Source organism: Cygnus atratus, chromosome 25 (genome assembly GCF_013377495.2).
Source record: "Cygnus atratus isolate AKBS03 ecotype Queensland, Australia chromosome 25, CAtr_DNAZoo_HiC_assembly, whole genome shotgun sequence".
In the NCBI taxonomy this organism is placed as follows: Eukaryota; Metazoa; Chordata; class Aves; order Anseriformes; family Anatidae; genus Cygnus; species Cygnus atratus.
Window position 1 is genome coordinate 4,066,453 of NC_066386.1, and position 16,806 is coordinate 4,083,258.

At 42.0% G+C, this 16,806-nt stretch overlaps 2 protein-coding genes across 2 annotated transcripts; both read left to right on the top strand.

Moving 5' to 3' along the window:
• Positions 1 to 5,829: 5,829 nt before the first annotated feature.
• LOC118258927 (olfactory receptor 1020-like) lies at positions 5,830 to 6,765 on the top strand. The gene has a single exon (XM_035568029.1). It carries the CDS (start codon positions 5,830 to 5,832, stop codon positions 6,763 to 6,765), a length of 936 nt encoding a protein of 311 aa, XP_035423922.1.
• Positions 6,766 to 14,453: 7,688 nt separating this feature from the next.
• On the top strand, positions 14,454 to 15,389 carry LOC118258925 (olfactory receptor 6B1-like). The gene has a single exon (XM_035568028.1). It carries the CDS (start codon positions 14,454 to 14,456, stop codon positions 15,387 to 15,389), a length of 936 nt encoding a protein of 311 aa, XP_035423921.1.
• The last annotated feature ends 1,417 nt before the right edge of the window (positions 15,390 to 16,806 follow it).

Here is a 16,806-nt window from a genome sequence, read left to right on the forward strand (position 1 = left end):
TGTGAAATCCTACCTTTGAAAACAGGCATTTCTTTTGAGTGACTTTTGTTAGGCTGATTTTATGAAAAAGAACAATCTCATTCACAAATTTTTTAGACTTTGTTTAAGTTGGTGTATTAGTTGCTTCCCCCCACACCCCTCCAGTTATATGCTCTTTCCAGGAGGATTTATCAAAAGGATGTTGTCAGTGTTACAGAGTACTCAGGAGCTGGTAACAGCACTTCCCATATGTTCAGTACCACATTCTCACATTGTCCCCCAAGCTTTTCACATACCCCAAAATGGTCTTAACACACACACACTTTGCTCATCCCCACATTGCTTTCCCTCTGCACGTGAAGAGGCATGGATACAGAGATGGAGACACAAAACAGCATTTTCCTGCTGCCCGGGTTGGGGAATAGCTGGTTGGTGAGGCAGATTGCTGAGGGGAAAGAACTGAGTGACCTGTGACTATTGAACAGGATTCAGAAGCCAAGACTCACCAGTATAATAGACAAGGTTGTGTCTTTTCTCTCTTCATATACAAATTGTGCATTATTGACACCCATTTACCACATGGATATGCCACAAAAGTGAATTCATGGGGGTTTGTGAGTAGAGAGGTACCAGTGGTACATTTATTACCCCAGTGTCACTACATACGTATACCTGACAGCTTCCATTCTCAATATGGTATTTGAGTGAGGTATACAAAACCCAGCTAACACATCATTTGTGCAAATTAATTCATCTATGTACTGCCAGAAAGGTGCTCCAAGAAAACTTGTGATAGGTCTTTCTGTGGCTGAGCTTATTCAGGTCTATCACAATCATAGGGATAATAAGGAGGGCTGCTGCTTTTCCTTAGAGGTTTAAAAAGGAAAGTTATTGATGAGCAGGGACCTTCCTCAGGCCATAGCTGAAGTGTTGAGATTTGAGTTAGAGCTACACTGTTCCTTTGGGTCAGCTTCTTGTTTCCAAATCAACAACCTAGCGTAAAAGTGGGTCAATAGGGGACCTTATTATTAGTCTTCTTTTTCAGAAGAGGCAAAGGTGATAACTAGGATTCTTGAGGATATTTATGCCATCCTTCTCAAATAAATTGAGATTGCTGTTACACGCTTTGATCATATGCCCTGACATATCTAATCCTTGGATATCAGCCATTATTCCTTGAGGGTAACATTGGCTTTAAACGGAGACTGTCTCAAAAAGACATGAAAGGAAATGTACTTGATATTTAACATACCAGTGATCAATATGTATGTGTAATGATAAAGTTCTGTTTCTATTTTCCTGGTAGGTGTTTTTGTTTGTTTGTTTGTTTGTTTTTTCCCTGTGCTTTAGGTCCTGTCACCCAGAGAACTACAGGTCAGTCAGTCTCACCTCTGTGCTCAGCAAGATCATAAAGTAGATCCTACTGGAAACTATGCTAAGGTATATTGAAATTAAGGAGGTGATTGGTGACAGCCAACATGGCTTCACTAAGGGCAGATCGTGCCTGACAAATCTGGTGGCCTTCTCTGATGGGTTACAGCATTGGTGGGTAGGGAGAGAGCAATTGACATCATCTACCTGGACTTGTGCACAGCATTTGACACTGTCCTCCATGACAGACTAGTCTCTAAATTGGAGAGACACGGTTTTGATGGATGGATCACTCAGTGGGTAAGGAATTGGCTGGATGGTCACACTCAAAGAGTTGTGGTCAATGTCTCAATGTCCAAGAGGAGGTCAGTAATGAGTGGTGTTCCTCAGGGGTCAGTATTAGGACTGGCACTATTTAACATCGTTATTGGTGACATCGACAGTGAGATTGAGTGCACCCTCAGCAAGTTTGCTGACAAGACCAAGCTATGTGGTGCGGTCAACACGGTAGAGGGAAGGGATGCCATCCAGAGGGACCTGGGCAACCTTGAGAGGTGGGCCCGTGCAAACCTCATGAGGTTCAACAAGGCCAAGTGCAAGGTCCTGCATCTTGGCCAGAGCAATCCTAAGCACAAATACAGGTTGGGTGGAGAATGGACTGAAAGAAACCGTGATGAGAAGGACCTAAGGGTGCTGGCTGACAAGAAGCTTGACATGAGCTGGCAATGTGCACTTGTAGCACAAAAAGCCAACCATATCCTGGGCTGCATCAAAAGAAGAATGGCCAGAAGGTGGGTGGTGGGTGATTCTCTGACTCTACTCTGTTCTCATGAGACCCCACCTGCAGTACTGTGTTCAGATCCACTCAGTCCAGTAAATCTGGTTGTCCCTTTCCTCTTACCTATTGTCCTATTACCGTTTGATAGGCATAGGCTGGACCCCAGCACAGTGCAGCAAGCTGGAGTTCTCTGGCATTTCCAGGATCAGGGCACATGTCTTTCAAGCATTCTATCTGTTTTCCAGGATTTCGCATTTGTTCAGGGGTGAAGTTCAAAATCATCAGAAGAGACAACCATGACAGGTACCTAGCCATATCCTCCCACACACCTCGCTGCCCACCACCACCCTGTTTTGGGGTAGATTCCAGCATGGCATTCTTAAATAATTGTTTAATCTTAGGAAAAAAAAAAAAAAAGCAAAAAAGCATTCTTGAGATCTAGCAATAGGAGTATTTTGGTTATACATACATGCTAGAAAAACTCAAAAGATTCTTTAATTACCCCACAGGGAAAGAAGGATGTACCATACCTGATATCATCTACAAACTGACTTCCCCTCTTCCCCCTACCTTTCCCCTTTCCCTTTTCCCACCTTTTATTGCTGAGTGTGTCATGATATAGTATGTATATCATGTATAGTATAGTATATAGTATGTATATCATGTAGAGTAAAGTAGAGTAGAGTAGAGTACAGTACAGTATAGTAGAGTATATAGTAATATCTCTTTGGTCAGTTTAGGTCAATTGCCCTGGTGACGTCCCCTCTTCACCTTTGCCCACCCCTAGCCTACTGGCTTTCGGGGGAGTCAGAGAGAGTCTTGTTGCTGTGCCAACATTGCTCCACAACAGACAAAACATTGTTGTGATATGAGGGCTGTTCTAGCTCCAAGTGAAGAGCACAGCACTATATGGGCCGCTATAGGGAAAGTTAACTCCATCTCAGCCAGACCCAGTAAGGAATCATATGGGAAAGGAAATCAAGAAGGACAGGAAAGGACAAGGGAACTGCTTGAGAGAGTCCAGCACAGAGCCACAAGGATGATTAAGGGAGTGGAGCATCTCCCTTATGAGGAAAGGCTGAGGGAGCTGGGTCTCTTTAGCTTGGAGAAGAGGAGACTGAGGGGTGACCTTATTAATGTTTATAAATATGCAAAGGGTGAGTGTCAGGAGGACAGAGCCAGGCTCTTCTCAGTGACATCTAATGATAGGACAAGGGGCAATGGGTGCAAGCTGGAATATAGGAAGCTTAAAATATGAGAAGAAACTTTTTCATGGTGAGGGTGACAGAACACTGGAACAGGCTGCCCAGGGTGGGTTGTGGAGTCTCCTTCTCTGGAGCCATTCAAAACCCGCCTGGATGCATTCCTTTGTGACCTGATCTAGGTGTTCCTGTTCCAGTAGGGGGATTGGACTAGATGATCTTTCAAGGTCCCTTCCAATCCCCAACATTCTGTGATTCTGAAAAAAAAAAAAAAAGAAAAAAAAAATGGAAAGAAAATTATTTTCCTTAAAACTGAGGTGAATAACGTGCATATGTCTAATTGCAGGAAAGGTGGCTCCACGGGGAGCCCAAAGAACATTTTAATGGTCCCGTTGTGCCTTGTCTACGTTGTCTTGGATTCAGAGACTCTGTGGCCAACCAGAAATTCAACAACCAAACAGAGCACAAGTATATGAATGTGCACGTAAGCTGCTAAAATACCTCCTTTTTGATAAGGAACAAGAGATTTTCCTCTCCTGCAGGTACACTTTCTCTCTGTATTTGTACAGATACAGTATAATTTCCATTCTAGTTTGAGAGAATATAAATCCCATAGTGTCAGGAGCCAATAAAGACTGTGAATCTTGCATTCAAATCTGCATTAGCTGAATGTTAACCTCTTTCCTTTTTCTTTTACAGGACAGTCCACTGACATGAGAAGAAACACCAGTACGCCCAAGCATGCTAAAGTGTGTATGGTAAGGTAAGAACAGGCTTGGAAATTAGAGTTTTGTGATGAACACAAATGCCTAAACATATTTTATACTTCTTTATTTTATTTTATTTTTGGTGGGTTGATTCCCCTTATAGCATAGCAATATGGGTATTCATGAAAATAATCTCTGTTTTTATTTATTTATTTATTTTTTCAAATTGTGGGAGCTGAGTTTACTAGCTTTCTTAGCAGTAGCTTTCTCATTTTGATGAGTTTCTCTTTGACATGCTTGCCATGAGAGCACACTCTTTAATTCAAGACAACAATTTGGGGGCAGGGGGCAAGATAGAGCAAATCATTTTCATTTTAATTGCAATGGGAAAATTTAGGTTAATCTCATGTAGAATACTAACTATCATATACTTTTTGCGAAGAAAGGCTGAGAGAGCAGAGGATGTTCAGCCTGAAGAAGAGAAGACTGTGGGGTAACCTTATTGCAGCTTTTCAGTGCTTCAATGGGGCTTATAAAAAGATGAGAGAACTCTTTGCTCAGGCAGACAATGAGAGGACAAAGGGAAATGGTTTTGAACCAGAAGAGGGGAGATTTAGATTAGATGTTAGGAGGAATAGCCCCACTCAGAGGGTGATGAGACGCTGGAACAAGTTACCCAGAGAGGTTGTGGATGGAGGTGTTCAAGACCAGGTTGGATGGGCAACTCTGGGCAACCTGATCTAGTGGGTGGCATTCCTGCCATGGCAAGGGGATGGGAACTGGATGATCTTTAAGATCTCTTCCAAGCCAAGCCGTTCTATGATATGATTCTATAAAGAAGCAAAGTTAGTAGGGAACATGGGCAATCTATTGGAGAGTTTAAAGAACAAATCAGACAAATATTTTCATAAGTTACATCAACAGAGTTCATTCTTCCTTGGAAAAGTGAAATGGACAAGATCAGTTCTTCCAAGGTCTCTTCAAAATTTTTTATTTCTGAGCATATAAGGCTTATTTCTAGCCTTCAGAAACAGAATGTACTCAAGAAGTCAACTGATTATAATTCTCATGTTATTCTTGATTTTTTGAAAATAATAGCAGAGCGGAAGTTCTGCTCCCTTTCAAGCTGAAATGCCATTAATATTTATAGGTGAGCTATTCCAAATCCCTAGCTTTGGCTTTCTGCTTACCATAGTTGACCTGAAATATAATTTTGAAATAGTCATAAGGTACATATGTCTGACCCCATTTCTTTTCTTTGATAGATTTTCCTAGCTTAGCATGTGTTTGACTTATATTATATATTATATATTATATTATATATATTATAAAAGCTATTTATATATAACTTTGTACATCGTTATGTACAAAGTTAATTATCCAGATGGGAAAAATGAGCATTTCAAGAGTGTCCTGCAAATCATGTTTGAGTAGACATCTAAATTATATGAGGTGAAACAAATATTATGGGGTTAATGTTAGCTGTGCAGGTTACTCATTTACACATTAAACTAAGCATTTGGGGAGGAAGGGGTAGTGAGATCTGCAGTAGTAAGTGTGATTTGTTAACTTGTGCTCATTCAGAGTACACAGAAATAATACAAGGCTTTGAAATGCAGGAAATGACAATGAGATAATTTGAGTTCTGAACTTAAAAAACGTAAATAGGATGATTGGCAAAATTATATCTTTATCCTACATCAGCCTGACTCTAGCCAGTTTGATGTATTGATGGGCATTTGCCTTTTTTTTTTTTTTTCAACATAACTCTGTTTTTTCCTACCAATGATAGATGGCAGAAGGGAATCACACCGTGGTGACTAAGTTTATCTTATTGGGATTCACCAACAACCTGAAGTTACAGGTCCTTCTCTTCACAGTGTTTCTACTTATCTATCTGTTGACCCTAGTGGGAAATCTGGGGCTGATCGTGCTCATCCAAATCAACTCCAAGCTCCACACCCCCATGTACTTCTTCATCAGCAACCTTTCTTTCTTAGATGTCAGCTACTCCACCATCATTATACCCAGCACACTCATGACCCTTGTGGCTGAGACAAAAGTCATGTCATACACAACATGCACAGCTCAGCTCTTCCTGTTCTGCATCGCAGTGACAGGTGAGTGCTACCTCCTGGCGGTGATGGCATATGACCGATTTATAGCCATCTGCAACCCCTTGCTCTACCCTGTCATTATGTCTAGGAGGTTCTGTATCCTCCTTGTGTGTGGGTCCTACTTCATGAGTTGTGTGAATGCAACCATTCAGACTTTATTTATATTCCACCTGTCCTTCTGCAATTCCACCATCGATCATTTCTTCTGTGATGTGCCCCCCATCCTGAAGCTCTCCTGCTCTGATACTTACATCACTGACCTGGTCCATTTCACCTGTGCTACTGTGCTTATCATCTCAACGATCCTCCTTATTCTCATCTCCTATATCTGCATTGGGGTTACAATCTACAAGTTGAAATCTGCCAAAGGCAGATGCAAAGCCTTCTCCACATGTGCTTCCCATCTGACTGTTGTTGCCATCTTCTATGGGACAGGCTCCTTCATGTACTTACGACCCAGTTCAAAATACTCTATGGAGTATGACAAGATCATCTCTGTGTTTTATACACTGGCAATACCCATGCTGAACCCTATAATTTACAGCTTGAGGAACAAGGAGGTCAAAGAAGCCCTTCGAAGGACAGTAACAAGTCTGTATTGCTCTCTGTGAGTACTACAGAGATTCAGGAGTCCAAGCGGGAGTGAGAGAACCTGAGAACTGTCAAAACAGAATAATTAAATATGAAATAGTTTGGTTCCTGCCTGACAAAGAGAAAGGAAAAGGGAATAGTATCTTAGACATTTTGTTGCCATATCTGCATGATGTGAGAGAGTAGGCAGGTCCCCTTTGCCATTGCAGGGCTTCTTATTTGCTCCGTCCTTCCCCCCTGCCCCGCCCTCCCCCCCCCCCCCCACCCCAGAGGGATGTGTCACTGAGTAGTCTGAAGGAACTAACTTTTCAGATGGTGACAGTCACTATCTCAATAGCAGTAGGCTCTGTAACATAGTAGTGCCCTACATCTGATCTCATGTTGTGACCTCTGCAACTACAGACAGTGTAAGACAAGTCTACTGGGTATATTCGTAGGCATTTTTATTCTCTGCTCCCCACCCCCCACCCCCATTTGGAAGACAAAGATAATAGAATAGATCTCTCAGCAAACTTGCTAAGGATGCATTCAACTCCTGCATTCTGATCATTGATAACAATGTTGAACAGGACAGACCCTAGAATTGAGCCCTGAGGAACACTGTTAATGACTGCCCACCAGCCAGATGTAGCCCCCATTCACTATGACCCTTTGAGGTCATAGTGAATGGTCATCTACTGATGAGCCAGTTCATTATCCAGTGTAGCCTGAACCTCTTCCACTCACATTTGGACAACTTGTCCAGAAGGATCCTGTGAGGAATGGTATTTAAGGCCTTACTAAAACCCAGAAATATTATATCCATTTTCTTCCCTTCACTCACACAGAGAGTGACCTTATCATACAAGGAGACTGAGTTATTAAGGCAGGACTTTCCCTTCATAAATCCATGTTGACTATGCCTGGTAATTGCTTTGTTCATTAACTGCCTTTCCGTATACCCCATCAGAATCTTCTCAATTTATTTTCTAGGTACTGAGGTTGGACTGACAAGTCTGTAGTTTTCTAGGTCTTCTCTCATGCCCTTTCTGTAAATGGGTGTAACATTGACTACCTTCCAGTCAGCAGGAACCACCCCAACACTAGTCAACACTATTCAGCACCCTCAAGGGGAAGAGAAGGTCTCCGGATCTCATCCCACCTCCAAAACAGGCTCTGTAGGTAATCCGACTCTGGATACAGACATTGTGGCTAAATCAGAGAGCCAGCCATTGATGCTCAGTTGTCCCTGTAGTCAAAAAGAAACATAGAATCACAGAATCATAGAATGGTTTGGGTTAGAAGGGACCATAAAGATCATCTAATTCCAACCCCCTGCAACAGGCAGAGACACATTCCACTAGACCAGGTTGCTCAAAGTCCCATACAATCTGCCCTTTGATTGTATCTGTGCCCTGTGGTGTGACTATTTGACACAAGTGCTAAGGAGAGGGAGACTGCGCAACCTGATTCCTTATTATATTGGCAAAGATCTGAATCCTGGAAAATTAGTGACTAAAAGACAATGGCCATGCAATCCTATAAACAGTGATCCCAAACAAGAACTCTTTGAGCTCCCAGGGTCCGCAGCAGGTTGCACCCTTGATCTGGGCTGCTTGTCAGGGTATCCCTGAGGGGATGTACATCTCAGGGCTGACTCTTTGACGAACAAGCTCATCTGCCAACAAAGGAGTAGTGTGAATAATTCACACTAGCAGGTATTTTGGAAGCACATGACTTCCATTCCCCTTACCCCTGGTCTTGGGTGAACCTTGCCATTCATGAATCTTTAAATAAATTGCTGTTTCTATTGTAGCAAATTTCTTTAGATCATTCTGTTAATTGACTAATACTTAGATACTGATTAAGTGCTGTTAAAATCATATAGTTTTGTTATCTGCTATAAAGGTATAGAATAAATCCTTAATTGCTGCTACATTAGAGTTGCATAAATTTAATTCTGTGATACTCATGTATGGTGGCAAATGCCCTTTGGGGATGGTTACAGCAATGGAAGTAGAGCAACTGTCAGTGCTGAGGCAAACCCATCTGGGCTGCCACATTGTGGCAAAACATTGCTGCCCAGGTAGAAAAGCTGGTTGCAGAAGTATGCCATCTAAATGCTAGTATACCCAAGAGTAGTGTCACTGAAGAACACCAAAACAACCAGCAGGTGAATCAGGCTGCTAAGATTGAAGAAGCTCAGGTGGATCTGTCCTGGACCCTGAAACGCAAGTCCTATGACAACATGGAATCCCAGAAAGAAGTTAATCAGACAACAGGACTGATTTCTGAATCAGCCTTACAGACGCCTAGGCCAAAGAGCATGCCCTTGAGTAGTATGTCCCACCCTCTCATGAGTGGTGTTCCCCAGGGGTCTGTATTGGGGCCCATTCTCTTTAATATCTTTATTGATGATTTGGATGAGGGAATTGAGTGCATCCTCAGTAAGTCTGCAGATGACAACAAGTTGAGGGGGAAGTATCATTCTGCCAGAGGGTAGGAAGGCTCTGCAGAGGGACCTGGACGGGATGGGTCAATAGGCAGAGGCCAATGGGATGAGGTTCAGCATGGCTTAGTGACAGGTCCTACACTTTGGCCACAACAACCCCAAGCAACGCTACAGGCTTGGGGGAGAGTGGCTTAAAAGCTGTGCAGTGGAAAAGGGGTGTTGCTCAATGCTCACCTGAACACGAGCCAGCAGTGTGCCCAGGTGGCCAAGAAGGCTTGTATCAGGAATAGTGTAGCCAGCAGGACCAGGGAGGTGATTGTTCCCCTGTACTTTGCTCTGATGACGCCGCACCTTGAGTACTGTGATCAGTTTTGGGCCCCATAGTACAGAAAGGACATTGAAGCCCTGGAACATGTTCAAAGAAGGGCTACTAAACTGGTGTAAAGGGTCTGAAGCACAAGTCCCATGCAGAGCGGCTGAGGGAACTGGGGTTGTTTAATCTGGAGAAGAGGAGGCTCAGGGGGAGACCTTATTGCTGTCTACGACTCCTGAAAGGAACTTGTGGGGAGCTGGGGGTCAGCCTCTTCTCATAGGTAACTAGTGATAGGACTACAGGGAATGGCCTCAAGTTGAGCCAGGGGAGGTTTAGGTTAGAAATTAGGAGACATTTCTTCTCAGAAAGAGTGGTCAGGCATTGGAACGTGTTGTCCAGGGAAGTGGTGGCATCACTGTCCTTGGGGGTGCTCAAGGAAAGGCTGGACCTGGTACTGAGGGGCATGGTTTAGTGGGTGACATTGGTAGTAGGGTGATGGTTGGATGAGATGATCTGGAAGGCCTTTTCCAACCTTAATGATTCTGTGACCCTATGATTCTATGCACCAACCTCTGCAATAATAGAACAATACAATGGACTATTAAAGACTACACTGAGAGCAGTTGGATCTGGGGCATTAGGATACACATATAGCTAAAACCATCTGGTTAGTTAACACTAGGGGATCTGCCAATTAAGCTGGCCCTGCCCAATCAAAACTCTTCTCTACTATAGAAGGGGAAGTTGTGTAAATCTAATTCTGTGACACCTTGTTGTTTTGGATTCCAAGATACCCCAGAGTACCCTTTGGTGTTTGGCTAGGATAGAGTTAATTTTCTTCCTAGTAGCTGGTATGGTGTTGTGTTTTGGATTTTTGATGAAACTAATGGTGATAACACACCGATGTTTGCATTATTCATCACTTGTTCTGTTTATTCTTTTTTTTTGTTATTGCATTTTGCCTTGCCTTGCCCTGCCCTGCCTTGGCCTGCCTTGCCTTACCTTGCCTTGCCTTGCCATTTCTTTCCTTTCCTTTCTGTTCCATTCCTTTTTTTTTTTTCTTTATTTTTATTAAACTGCCCTCATCTCAACCCACACCTTCTTTCACACTTCTTTTCAATTTTCTCCCCCATCCCACTGAGGGGGTGGAGGAGTGAGCGAACAGCTATATGGCGTTTAGCTGTCTGCTGGAATAAAACACAATTGGGCAGGATATTGACCTGAGGACAATCCCTCAGGGAGCCTGTGTCAGAAGTCTATGCCCTGGCTAAGGTTTGGGCTTTTCATGCCTTGTATCCTCCTAAGCCAGGTCCGTAGGAGGGTGTGAGGACACACATTGGATGAGTTGATGCAGAATGCTGTTAGGTTTATCCCATCAAAGGAGAAAATATTCTGTAAATGTTATGTCTTCACTAGCCATAGTTGCTGTTGTTGGGAGAAGTAATGAATCTGCTCAGCAGACAAAGCTGTGGTGGCTTTACCTTGCTAGGCATCTGAACTCCACCACAACTGCTCTCTCACTCCCATTCCTTAGAAGAAGAGGGGAAGAAGAAAGTATGCTGGAAAAAAAAATAATAAAAAAATCTCAGGAGTTGAGATAAGGATAATTTAATTAAATGGAAAAGGAAGAGGGGAAAAACAAACAAACAAACAAAAAACAAGCAAACGCCACATGGAAGTACAGAGAGAGAGGAAAGAAATTACTCTCTACTTCCCATCAATAAGCTGTGCTTGGCCATGTTCCTGAAGTCAGGCCTCAATACATGTAGCCGTTGTTTGGAAGGACAGACATTTTCATAATGAGAGCCCCCCCTCTCCTTCCCCTTTCCCATCTTTTATTGCTGAGTGTGACATCATATGGTCATCCCTTTGGTTGGTTTATGTCAGCTGCCCTGGGGACGTCCCCTCACCACCTCTTGCCCACTTCCAGCTTGCTGGCTCTTGGGGGAGGTGGGGGTTGGAGCAAGTCCTGATGCTGTGCCAGTATTGCTCAGCAATAGACAAAACACTGGTGTGATACCAATGCTGTTCTAGCTACAAGTGCAGAGCACAGCACTGTATGGGCTGCTGCAGGGAAAGTTAGTGCCATCCCAGCCAGACTCAGTATAAAAGCTCAGCTCCATCAAGCCTTCCAATACTATATTTTCATCTTCTTTCTTGGGCCGGTCCTGACAATTAGCTTTCTTTTCAGCCTTCAGCTGATGCACTGTAGGTGTTCTTGCTACTTCAGGTTGTTGGACAGGTGAATACTGGCCCTGCATTTGATTAACTGAATCGATGTCCAGATTCCACTCACTTTTTTATCTAATTCGTCTTTGCCATAAGGAAAGTTTGGGTGGTCAGTGCCTACAAATATTTTTTAGGTGTCTGACTGAATGACACTCTTAAATATTGTTGTTTTTATCTGCAAACTGAATCACCTAATTTTTCAATAGCTACAGTAAAGCCAATTAGTTCCAGCCATCCATGTTTGTCTACACAATCACTTCAGTTCTATGCATCTGGAAAACACTGAAGGTAGGGTTGTCAAATTTTCATCTCTGGGAGTTTGTGTCTGCTAGGAATCAGACTGCAAGTAAATGTAAGCCTAGGTAAGCAGGAGTTTTGTTTTGAGTAACAGCTAAAGTTCAAACTTACCATAAACAAGTTCTTTTAGAGATCAAAATTCTTAGTTTAACTGAAAGATTTCAAAATGTGGAGAAATAAAAGTAAGAAAGGAACAGTGAATCACCCCAGAAAGACTAACTAAGTTATTTGGTGGATATAAATCTGTATCAACACATAGATTTCTTCTTTTGTCAATTCAAGGATGTTTGTTTGGTCCATTTAATGTACTCATATGCCCTCATGCAGACCCCCAGGACATGCAATTTTGTATTGGGTTTACACGGCAAAAGTTTGTTAGCAGGAAGGCTGCAGTGGTGGCCTTTGTCAGAAGAGTCCAGAATTTCCCCGTGATAGGTAAAAGCCAGCTCCAGACAGCTCCAAAAGGGGCCCACCACTGGCTACAGCTGAGCCAATGAGTGACATTGGTTGCACCTCTGAGAGCACTTCAAGAAACATAAAAAAACCCGCTGTGCAATAGCAGCTAGAGGAGAGAGGACTGAGAACCCACCCTGCAGACACTAAGGGCAGTGAAAAAGGAGGAGGAGGTTCTTGGACACTGGAGCAGAATTTCCCGTGGCCTGGGGAGAGGCCCATGGTAGAGCAGGTTATCTCCCTGCAGCCCATGGTGTGCCACAACAAAGCAGAGTATTCTGGAGATAATTATTGAAGATAATTAGAGATAATAAGCTTCTACACCCTCCATTACTTTAATTGGTAAAAGACTTTACTAGCTCAGCCCTTTTTGCTGCAAGGGAAGCTTTCCCATAAAAGAAGAAAAAAAAAAGAGGGAGAGAAAGAGAAGAAAAACAACCAACCAACAAAAAAAAAATCACTGACTCCTTTAAAGGACAACCCTTCAGGTAGTTCAGAAAAACTCTATCTGATACCTCTGCTTGTTGCAAGAGTTTAATGGCCAAATGCATACTTGGGAATCCTGAATTGGTAAGCAAGTCTTAATGCTTTCTTGTAGTAACAGATAACACAAGAAATCACAGATCCATTCTGGTGTAAGTTATTGATCTGAATGCTTCAAAAACAATTTATTCTTTGTTATGCCATGCACTTCATGTAAACCGACAGTCGTATGATAAGCGAAAATACCTGTAAATTAAGAGTAATAGCAAAATGTATTGTCTTTTCGCTGGATTTTCCCTCTTAATGAAAGTGCAAGATTTTGAAACTGCTGAATGCGAGTACTCCTTGTCTCCAGTTCTGTTTGTCATCCCTTAATCAAAGGACTGTACATATTCAGGTAGGTAATGAAAGAAAATAGCTAAAGAGTATGTTTCTGTTCTCAGTACGTAAGTACATCTCTTGTGTTGACATCTTTCTTTCTTAGCTATCCACAAACTTGCTTGTATTAATGAGCTGTAAATTCTGAAAGCAAGTAGATTGGGATGAGGTATGTTTGTGAGTTAATTATATGCTCGTTTCCCTTAAAAGCAGTAAGAACAAACCTTATCTCCTCTATTTTAAATCATCTACAGCTCTACTGTAAACAGTGGCATCTACTTAAAGGTTAATCAAGGGTCACTGAAATCTCTATGAAGAGAAATAGGCATTTCTAGAGTGCAAATACATTATATGTTTTAGCATAAGTTATATCTGAAGACTGTTATACTCTAGGTTATAAATGCTCAAGTAATACCTATTATCCAGATATCCATTGATTATAAATGGAATCTAGAGCAAAACAGTTCATAGAAACATGTAATATCTACTTTAAGTTATTGAAATTAAAACATCCATTAGATAGATGTCTAGAGCTAAGACGAAGAGATCTAAGTGGAAGAGAGAATTACTCTTCTCTTTCTAAGATGTGTTTCAGTTAGATGAATTGTGGGCTGAAGGAGCCAGTCTTGCCATTCATGGCAAATCTCTTTTGACTTGCTTAAACATAAACTACTAAAATCTGTAATATTTTCAAAATGATCTGTTCAATTTATATTATTTTTCTTAAACATTTTTGTCTGCATACTATCTGAGCTTTTGTGGTGCTTTTTTTCAGCAACGTGTTAGCCTTTTTTTTTTTTTTTTTTCATTCTCTGTCCTACAGGAAAATAGTGAACTTTAAGAAGGTCTTCTGGTGCTTTTTTGTTCATTTTTGGTTTATTTTGCTTTTTCCAGTGTTGCTATTAAAAGCGAGATAACAAGTCAAGGGAAACAATGACAGGTGTAACTCTCACTTCATTCTGGTCAGAAATTTTGGTTCTACTTTGTGAAAAACAGTTTCCATGGGAAACAGTTTACTAAATGACCTAATTCTTCACACAGTCTTACTTTTGTGGAACTCTTAACATTTTTCTATTTCTTCTGTTTTGATATCTGCAGGGATAGCTGTGTGCACCCAATATGGTATGAAGAACCAAACCGCTATCAATGAGTTCATTCTTCTGGGATTTTCCTATGGGGTGCAGGTCCAGACCTTACTTTATCTGGTCTTTCTTGTCACCTATATGGTGACAATCACTGAGAATGCAATCATCATCTTTGTGGTGAAAAGGAACCATCATCTACAGAAGCCCATGTATTATTTCTTGGGGAACTTGTCCTTCCTGGAGATTTGGTATGTCTCAGTAACGTTGCCCAAGCTTTTGTTTGGGTTCTGGTCACAGAACAAGACCATCTCATTCTCCAGCTGCATGACCCAGTTATACTTCTTTATCTCCCTCATGTGCACTGAATGCGTCCTCCTGGCTGTAATGGCCTATGACCGCTACTTGGCTGTCTGTCATCCTCTGCGCTACCCAGCCATCATGACCCACAAGTTGTGCTTTCAGCTGTCAATTCTCTCATGGACAGGAGGCTTTTCTATTTCCTTGGTCAAGGTATCTTTTATTTCACACCTCACATTCTGTGGCCCACAAGTCATAAACCACTTCTTTTGTGACATTTCTCCAGTCTTGAACCTTTCGTGCACTGACATGTCCCTTGCAGAAACAGTGGACTTTGCACTGGCTTTGGTGATCCTTCTGGTACCTCTCCTGACCATTATTTTCTCCTACTGCTGTATCTTGTCAACCATTTTGAGTATGCCTTCAACCCAGGGAAGGAGAAAAGCCTTTTCCACTTGCACATCCCATTTCACTGTTGTCATCATCTTCTTTTCAGCCACTCTCTTCATGTATGCCAGGCCCAGAAGGATCCATCCATTCAGCCTCAACAAGCTAGTGTCCATCTTTTACGCTGTATTCACTCCAGCACTAAACCCTCTAATCTATTGTCTCAGGAACAAGGAAGTGAAAGAGGTTCTGAGAAAGATCATAGTCACAAGCTGCTCTGCACATTGCTAAGTGCCTAGGATAAGGATACTGATGAGCAAGGACACTACTGAGAAGCTTCCTTCTTGAAATGCATTTGAGTAGGACCACTACAACTTACTTCTTCATTGTTGCCTCAGTCATCAACGACTTGTTGCACTGAAGTCTGGTAAGGAAGAATTTGTATCATTGTTTCTATGTGGAAATGTCTCCTTCCTATTTGTGAGGATGCTTCCATGAATAAACTCACCTGGCTGTAAATTATTGTGCTACAATAATAATGTAATGATTCCTACCACGCTCTTGGTAACAGATAATTTTCTTTTAGAAAACCTAATAATAAGATTTATTGTTTTCAAAACCATGTAGGAAGGTTGGATATCAATGAAAATCAGTTAGCCAAATCCCTATGGACAGAGTTACAGAGAGCTAAGTACATGTCAAAGAAATTGTCTGACTTTCTTATATTATCACAATCTTGCTGTATACAGCAAATGTCACCCTTGCTGTATGTATACTATTTGTGTTAGCCATACCTTCACATGACCTCATGTTTGGCATATAGTAAACCTGACTGGAAGACAATTGTACATTGAGGAGTTAGTAATCCATGTAATTTTTAACCTGAGCTGGCACAAGTTTGTGCCATGCTGCACATACAGCTCAGTCTTCAGGCCTGTATTGTGATGTGTGCATCCATTGGCAACAGGAAAAACTTTGCCATTTGATTTTTAACAGTAGAGCCTGCAGTACCTGTGACCATGCCACTCATATCCTTGCCTTTATCTAAAAGTGCAGCAAGAAATTCTCATGTGAACATCCATTCCGTTTGATGGTTGAAACGGTAGAAGAAAACAATTCTATTCAAGAAAATACTATACTGGTTCAACTGGCCAAAAGATATCATATTTCGGCACAAGGGGTATGCGCAGCATGCTGTAACCTGATTGGAGGTCTGTTTGATGCTATACAATTCAGGATTTCCAGCACCTGAAAAAAGGATGTAAGATTATTAGGAAGAAATGCTTCACTGTAAGGGTGGTGAGGCACTGGAACAGATTTCCCAGAGAAGTTGTGGATGCCCCATCCATGGAAGTATTCAAGACCAGGTTGGATGGGGCCTTGGCCAACCTGATCTAGTGGGTGGCATCCCTGCCCATGGCAGGTGGGTTGGAACTAGATGACCTTTATGGTCCCTTCCAACCCAAGCCATTCTATGATTATTAGTACCCTTTTCTTTTTCTTTATACTGGTAGCACCTAAAAATTACATTTTGAGCAATACTTTACAAAATCTGAGCTCCTTTCTTACCGGTTTCATAATAAGCCAGCAACTCCTGCTGCAAAACACAGGGCTTGAGGCAATTACATTCTTACCACTGCTAGGAGGGCCATTTAACTCATATGTACCAGAACTAGTATGAGATCCAGGGTACAGTCACAGAATTAGG

Bases quoted from the DNA above. Each gene is read 5' to 3' on its own strand.
- LOC118258927 (XM_035568029.1), top strand. From the start codon at position 5,830: ATGGCAGAAGGGAATCACACCGTGGTGACTAAGTTTATCTTATTGGGA.
- LOC118258925 (XM_035568028.1), top strand. From the start codon at position 14,454: ATGAAGAACCAAACCGCTATCAATGAGTTCATTCTTCTGGGATTTTCC.